Raw genomic sequence first — 7,874 nt, forward strand, 5'->3', positions numbered from 1 at the left:
GGTCCTCGACTCCCTAACAGATTATTTTATGTCAGTATTCAAGCTACCTAAATCCATCTTAGCAAAACTTGCCGCTATTCGGAGAGCCTTCTTCTGGTCTAACGAGTCTACATGCACGGGGGCGAGCTGCCTTGTCGCGTGGAAAAACGTTTGCAAACCCAAAGATACTGGTGGTCTAGGCATTAAAAATCTTGAGATCCAAAACCGCTGCTTGCTTATGAAATTCTCTTCCAAAATTCTGCAACACCCAAATGTCCCTTGGACCGAGTGGTTCAACCAACAGCACCCTCTTGGCATAGCTGCAAAAACTACACGACCTTCCTTTCTATGGAAGGTTATCAACAACAACTTGCCACTGCTAATTGAGCATTCCTTTGTCATCACATACAATGGCCTCTCCACCTTCTTCTGGCTAGATAAATGGCTTCTACAGTCACCACTACAAAAAGTTTTCCCCAACCTCTTCTCGCACTCCATTGATGACAAGGTTTTAGTGGCTACTGTCTGGCAAACCAGCTTATTGGCGAACCTGCGGAACCGTCTGTCTAATGCTGCTTCTCGCGAGCTGGATAGTGTGCTGTTGTTGTTGCAGGACTTCCAACAAGTGGACCAACCGGACGAACGGTCTCTCACCCATGGCCTGCCGTTCTCAGCCAAGAATGCTTACTCCTCTATTGTTGCTGAAGACTACACCGACCCACACCATGATCTTGTTTGGGCCTCAAAAGTCCCGATCAAGGTCAAGATCTTCGCATGGCTACTCCTCCGCGATCGGCTGAACACGAAGGCCAACTTGTTTCGCAAGCACATTGCACAGTCAGCCGCATGCCCTCGTTGTCAAGACCCTCATGAGGACGCGCTCCACCTCATCTCCAGCTGTTCTTATGCTACACAAGTCTGGACCTCCCTGGGTCTGCAAGCTCCAACCTCTCTTGATGATCTGCTCCAACACCCAACGCTTCAGGGCCTCAACCCCAACATATGGCCATCGGTCGCTCTGACTATCTCTTGGAAACTATGGGACTCAAGAAACGCCCTAGTTTTTAGAAACGAAGACCACTCTCACAGGACCATGCTACGCAACATTGTCGCTGATTTCTCTCTATGGGTTTTTCGGTTCAAAAAGAAGGAAGACAATTTATTCGCTAAGCATTGGCTTCACTTCTTATCCTCGGCTATACCCTAAAAAGCTGATGTTGTAACTTTTCTCTGTTGTAATTCTCGAACTTCCATTGAGTGGTAATATATTCAGGTGGGGAAGCTCTCCCCCCGGTGACCGTTCAAAAAAAAAATATTCTTATCGTCCAGAAAAATATTGAACAACATATGTGCAGAGAACCGAAACTGCAAAAAATAAAGAAATAAATCGTTTTTAAATGAGTTAATATCATTGTTATTGTAAACATGTTTAATATCTGCTATTTTTCCTTTGGCTGATTCATGCTGTGTAATATATCTTTCAGGGGAACCCTTGAGATATTGGCGATGAAGATCTAGTAAGTAGTACTCCCTCCGTCCGAAATACTTGTCATCAAAATGGATAAAAAGGAATGTATCTAGAACTAAAATACATCTAGATACATCTTCTTTTATCCATTTTTATGACAAGTATTTCCGGACGGAGGGAGTAACAAAGAGATACAGGCAAGTGTCCATTAGAATTTTTACTAAAATTTCGCTAGGCACCTTTACCTTCCCCAAGCCCGGTTCAAAACCTTCTACTGTTGGCCAAAGAGAAAGTAGAAAAAATTGCCTAAATTTGGCAAGGCAAACATGGACAAAAATTGACATCAATCTAAGCTGGTGCAGAGCATTTTGATTTCTCCAGCTGCATGAACCCCAAACAGATCCATCACCATAAGCTCAGAACCAAATGGTATCACAAGGCAGCCATGTGTTTTCCCTTGAGCTATATCTATCACCAAATTTTTACCACTACACAACAACGGTCCACTCTGAAACAAGCTGTATGTATAAACGCTGGCTTAGCTAACACAGCAACGGCGGCAGCACTGTACAACTAGCAGCAACAGCCTATGCGCCGCTCCCTGGTCGCTGGTCGGCGGCGGGATGTTGCTGCCAATCCTGTTCGACGAGGCGGGAGGAGCTGAGCTCGGTGGTGCTGTAGAAGGACTCGTCCGGGCAGAATCCCCCGTACTCCTTCTCGTCCTCCCACCGCAGCACCTCCCTGATGTACCGGAAGGCCTCGTCGACGGTGGGGCCGTCGCGGGCGCGCGCCTGCCACACAAAGAGCTTCCGGTCGCCCGTGTGCGCCGCGTACAGGTTCTTGAACTTCATAGCCACGTAGAAGAAGGCCTGCTGCGCCATCGACTGGTTGTTGTGGGTGCGGAGCGGGTCGAAGTCGCTGAACCACTCGCAGGCGGTCAGCGGGGACCGCCCGATCTTCTCCTCGAAGATGTCGAACTTGTTGAGCACCAGGACGAATGGTGTGTCGCGGAAAGACGGGTGCCTGGGCAAAGAATGTATAGATTCAGTAAGTTTTCATCTAGGAATTGAGCTTAGCTAACCCTAGGCAAGCTGTAAAAATGTTCTCATTCTCTATATTAGGCAAGACAGAATCAGTAATGTGCAGTTTACCAGATTCTTAGCCCCTACAGGACCATTTCGCAAATGCAACTGAGAAGGTTACTTTACCTGATTGTGGCCTCAAACAAGTCCCTGCTCTGAATCATCTTATTCTCGAGGCGCCTACTGCTGCCACTGGCAGGGGCTCCCAGCTGGTCATAGTCACTGAGTGCTACAGAGAATATAACAGCGCGGACATCCTCAAACATTTCAACCCATTTGCAGCCCTCATTCAAGCCCTTGGCGTTGACTCTAATCAGCTGATATCTGATAAGGGATAAAAGTAGATGAGAAAATTTAAGTTTTTTGCAACTTGTTTCTCATGAGGAAAGAGTGATCAACACATGCAAATGCAAAAAGCAGGCAACCTACATACTGCACTACTGATGAAGTAGGGAAAAATTGCAGTGGCTATGCCTTTTCACCACGATCAACAGATACGTTCCACAATACCGACATCAATGTTAATATCTTTAAAAAGATTGCAAGACTTTTTCAGGTAAACTGTAGACAGCAAATAGAAGGATTTAGATGCAGTTTAGACATGAGACAGGAAGAGAGTTTACTTGTTTTGTGCCTGAGAGCTTGGGTCATGACTGTCACCATAGAGTTCTGACATAGGGTTCCGTTCGTCCAGAGTGAAGTCAATAAAGGCCAATCCATTTCCTTGTGATACTCCTTCAGCATACAAGACATCTTTCTCTGAAGGTTCATACTCATTGCTTGATACTTCAATAGCCTGCAAGGATGGCATAAAAGAGACAAATCAATTTAGGTACTCAAATAACAATTACTGTGTACACAAACAAAAGCGAGGGGCATGCACTGTGCTAATGCTGGACCATTCTAGACAAAGGAAGGACGATGGGTGAAGTCCAGAAACGCTTAGTTGTCATAATATGAAGTGCCGGTGCAGCATAATCTTTGTAATACAGGCTGTGAACAGGTTAAAGTAAGGGACCATTCCGCACTGAAATCACATATAAATGGTTTGATGTATACCCTGCTCAAGAAATATTCAGCAACGTCAGGGAGAAAATACAATTCATCCTTTCTTTTATATGTTGCTTGTATGGCAGGATGCTTCCACAACTCATCAACAACTGGAGCATATTCACGTGTAGCTGCAGGGAAGAATGCATCTAGGTCTCCCATTGCTATGATGTCCAAAAGCCAATCTGAGAACTTCTTCAGCTTGGCATTTATTGAGTATATGCAGGAATTTAAACCATTCGATTCGTTTCCATCTGCATAAAAAACCCCAACTTCAGCATGCTGCCTGCATATGATCTTCAAAAACATTAGTGGAAGAAACATTAGTTTCCTTGCTACCTTGTTGGGTATCCTCATCCTCTGAGTTTGGGTTGTTTGATATAGCCAAAGCCTCTTCCTCGAAGCGCTCACGGCCCTCTAGCAGAATCCCAAGGTACTTGAACATGTTGCTTTGGATCATTAGTTTGATATTGTCAAGTTCTTCTGGGGTAAATCTACTTCCATATAGTAACTTAGCCTGTGTTGTAAAACCAAACACCATGAAAATACATACAAGATAAATAAAAAGTCAAAAGTAAATGAACTGGACTGTCAGGATTCAGCTGGAGATTGCATGATAAACTGATGATGAACAACTTGTATGATATTCCATAAAGACTTTGAGACATTTGTTTGAAGCAAAGATACCTATGAGGCTACGGCGACTAGACTAATGTATAAATACCGCTAGCTTGCAGAAGAATGTATCATGGCACGCATACAAGTGTCATCCGAAACATTTACAAATGTAAAAAACTAGCCAAACTCCAGAACAGTAAAAAAAAGTTTATACACCAAACCGCTTTACTACATGTAGGGAAAAACTTTAGCAATCAACTTCCAGCCATAGTTCGCTGGAAGCATATAGGTAAGTTGAAGTCCAAACAAAATAAACATCTAACAGAACCTAATGCATTAAATTTTTCTACAAGAACACGGTCTGACCTGCTTAAAAATGGTGCTTGTTCCAGCTCCAGGTGATCCAAGAATAAGAAGTTTTTGTATTCTTTTCTGGTCTAAGTATTCGGGCACTGTTCTTGCTGAATAAGGAGCATCATCTCTGGGCTCTACAGAGTTTGCAGGAGGCACCGGTAGTGAAACCAAGGTGCACACAAAACGTGTCAAAGGCTGCATAACAGGGGATACAGAAAATCATGTTAAAACCAAACAAACAAACAAAAAGAAGGGATGCATTAGTTTAAGAAAGGAAGGGGAAAGAATTGAAACTGCATTGAACATGATACATACTGACTCCCATATCTTCCCTTTGATGTTATTTTGGCCTTCTTCCTCATATCCACCATCATGATAGACCCAAAAGTGAGTATCGCGGGGACACTGAACTTGTGCAAACTGTAAGAATAATAATGCAGATATTGTGAAAAGCCCAATCAAAATACAGGCACCCCATAATTGTGATATACACAAAAAGATAAGGATTCTCAATTCTGTGTAGCTTAGAGTGCGCATCGATACCTTCAGAATTTTCCGTTCGATGCTGGTGATTTCCCTTCCATTCATATAAACCTGAGTGTTGCCATTACTAGCATTGGGCTGAATCTTTCCATTGAAGTTGAGGTTAGTGCTGACAACCCGGTTTGGCTTCTCCCCTTCCTGACAGGGTAAACGGAAGATTATTAGCAGCAAGTACAGGTCTCAAATATGACTATGTTTCCTCTACTACCAAGAGGCTTACCTTTCCCCATAAGCCAGACTCCTTGTCATACCAATACCTTCCGGGCTTCAGATTTTGAGGAGGCCGTGGGCAGCTAAGCAAGTCTGACATCTCTTCTTGACAAAGAGGGAAGCCATTGACGATGAGCTGCTCGGGCCGGAGCTGGTTTGCCTGGCACTCCTTCTCGGCTTTCAAGATCTGCCTTACCTCCAGCGAGCTGAGCAACCGTGATAATATCCTCGAGCTCTTCCCCAGCTTCGACCGCTTTCCCTCATAGATCGGCCGGCCAATGCAAGTGACACACTTGCGGCCTTCCGGCATCGACCCCATAGCCCTGAGCAGGCAGTAGCCGCAGTACCTCTTGTCGCAGACGATGCACGACTCCTTGCTCTCCCACTTCCTCTTGCCGCACCGGTCGCAGGTCTTCCCCCTCTTCTCCGTCCTGGTCACCGCCACAAACTGCTCCGACCTGGTGTCGTCAAGCTCACTGCTCTGGTCATACTTGCTATCATCAGCCAGCCCGAAGGTCACCACGTGAGACCTCCTCCCCTCGGGCGCAGCCATGGCATGCCTGCCCCCGTCGTTCTGGGCCCGGTAACTCGGCGCAGACTCACGCGACACGGAGCGCCGGGAGTCGTCGTCAGAGTCGGAGTACCCCTCGTTCTGGGGGCCTGAATGGGCAAACTCTGAGCTCCTCCTGACCTGCACGGGCGACGGCGGCTCCTGGCGCGCCCGGGCTGCCGGCCTGGAGGCCTCGTCGCGCGGCGCCGAGTCGGCCGGCCCCGCGCCTCCCCTGGCCTGCGGCGGCTCCGCCCGGGCGCGCGCCCGGCTCGCCGGCGGCCTGAAGACGGGCGCGACGGGCACGGCGGCGCCGCCGTTCCCGAGGAGCCCGTAGGAGGCGGAGACGGGCTCGGCCGTGGGCACGTCGGCCATGTCGACCGGGGCGATCCTGGGGACCTCGTAGGCGACGGGCGGGCCGTCGTACTCGAGCGCGATGGAGTAGTCGAGGTTGCCCGCCGCGCCCTCCGGGATGGCGGCCCCCGGCGGCAGCATCCGCCGCAGCATCTCCTCCCAGGTCGCCGCCTCCGTCGCCCCCGCCATCTCCCCCTCCCCTCCGCTCCCCTCCTCCGGCGCAATCCGCCGAACACCCGCCGGGCAAGGAGCTCGGTGGAGTCGAAAAAAGCTCTGACCTTTGGTGGGGAATTTCGCCGCCGCCGGCGCCCTATCCGGCCTGGCTTGCCTGGGCGACGGTCAAGGCCCTGCGCTGCGCTGCCCACCCCGCCAACCACCACCGCACATCGGCAAGGCCGGTCAACCGGAGGAAAGAGGAAAATCGAAATCTTTGTGGAACGGGTCAAGCCGCCGGGCGGGGAAAGGGACGGCGCGGTTGGACGGACGGACCGGCCGCGCGCCACCAACCGCGGAATCGAGATTTACCGCCGAACTCCGGGGTGGAAAGGAAAATGGTGGGCGAGAGGGAGGGAGCGGGTTCAGACCTGGGGAGGAGACGACGGCCGTTGGGGATATTTCGCCGCTGGTGCGGTGGTGTGAGTGCCTGGACTAGTAGAGTGGCAACAAGTTAATTAATCAACGGCTACAGGAAATACCTTCAGAGATACTCCCTGCTTCCCCAGCCACGAGCTCATCCGTTCTTACCAAGCCGCGAAGATGTATGCGTTTGGTTTTTCCTCAATCGTCATCCTTTGATCCGTCTCTTGAGGAATTTTATTATGATATACTTCCTCCATCCGAAATTACTTGTCATTAAAATGGATGAAAATGAATGTATATAGAACTAAAATACATCTAGATACATCCATTTCAATGACAAGTATTTCCGGACGGAGGGAGTACGTTACAGATGAACCCCCCCGATGACGGAGGGACTGTGATCCGATTTGGCGGGGTCCATTTAGGGCATTAATTGATGTCGAAGGTAAGAGATTGGCACCTACTCTGAAAAAATATCAGGTGCTATGAGAGCGGGAGCTCCTTAGCCGTTGATCTAAAATCCAATGGTTATCTCATCATATGCTGGATCTGGATGTAAATACCAGAGTCCTTGGGTTTTTTTCACAAATTTACACAAACTATTTTTGTAGCCATTTGATTAGATCCAACGGTTGGGGAGCTCCTGGACCACCTAAGCTTAGGCGCTCCCCTAGCACCAGATATGTACTACACCTACTCCAAGGGCTTTGGGGAGGGGGGGTATTGCCGGGCAATTCTAGAACTCTTATAGAAGCGGTTTTCAAACAAGAAAACTCACCGCGCCTTGCATTTGTCTTGCCATAACATGGCGCCGGTATGATGGTTTTATGCAATGGAAGTACTACTCTCGATCCATAACAAGCGTCACAGTTTGAATTAACACCTATTCAAAACAGACATGTTAGTGCTGATTGCCATCGATCACTACCTCACCAGCGGAGCAAAACAGTACTGTAGTGTAGCTAACTACGCAAGTACGAGTACACCGGTAATGAGAATTTACCACGTGAATTTGATGAAGATCCATGCGAGGTCTATTTGCAGATGGCAACCGAAGCCAAGGCGTTGAGGCAGGTGGCAACTGGCATCG

The 7,874-nt window shown here is 48.4% G+C and overlaps 1 protein-coding gene across 1 annotated transcript; it reads right to left on the reverse strand.

The window, feature by feature from the left end:
• Positions 1 to 1,784: 1,784 nt before the first annotated feature.
• LOC119288187 (extra-large guanine nucleotide-binding protein 3-like) lies at positions 1,785 to 6,811 on the reverse strand. Its single transcript, XM_037567812.1, has 9 exons — positions 5,315 to 6,811; positions 5,095 to 5,232; positions 4,867 to 4,971; positions 4,564 to 4,746; positions 3,919 to 4,096; positions 3,589 to 3,833; positions 3,153 to 3,325; positions 2,656 to 2,853; positions 1,785 to 2,470 (listed from the first exon to the last, which is right to left on the reverse strand). The coding sequence occupies exons 1-9, from the start codon at positions 6,392 to 6,394 to the stop codon at positions 2,035 to 2,037; spliced, it is 2,736 nt and encodes a 911-aa protein (XP_037423709.1). The 5' UTR covers positions 6,395 to 6,811; the 3' UTR covers positions 1,785 to 2,034.
• Positions 6,812 to 7,874: the final 1,063 nt, after the last annotated feature.

The sequence above is a fragment of the Triticum dicoccoides genome, chromosome 4A, assembly GCF_002162155.2.
Source record: "Triticum dicoccoides isolate Atlit2015 ecotype Zavitan chromosome 4A, WEW_v2.0, whole genome shotgun sequence".
NCBI lineage: Eukaryota > Viridiplantae > Streptophyta > Magnoliopsida > Poales > Poaceae > Triticum > Triticum dicoccoides.

Coding starts and splice junctions, on each gene's coding strand:
- LOC119288187 (XM_037567812.1), bottom strand. CDS start 6,394: ATGGCGGGGGCGACGGAGGCGGCGACCTGGGAGGAGATGCTGCGGCGG. Junction 5,233..5,314: donor AGTCTGGCTTATGGGGAAAG/GTAAGCCTCTTG, acceptor TTACCCTGTCAG/GAAGGGGAGAAGCCAAACCG. Junction 4,747..4,866: donor AAGGGAAGATATGGGAGTCA/GTATGTATCATG, acceptor CCTGTTATGCAG/CCTTTGACACGTTTTGTGTG.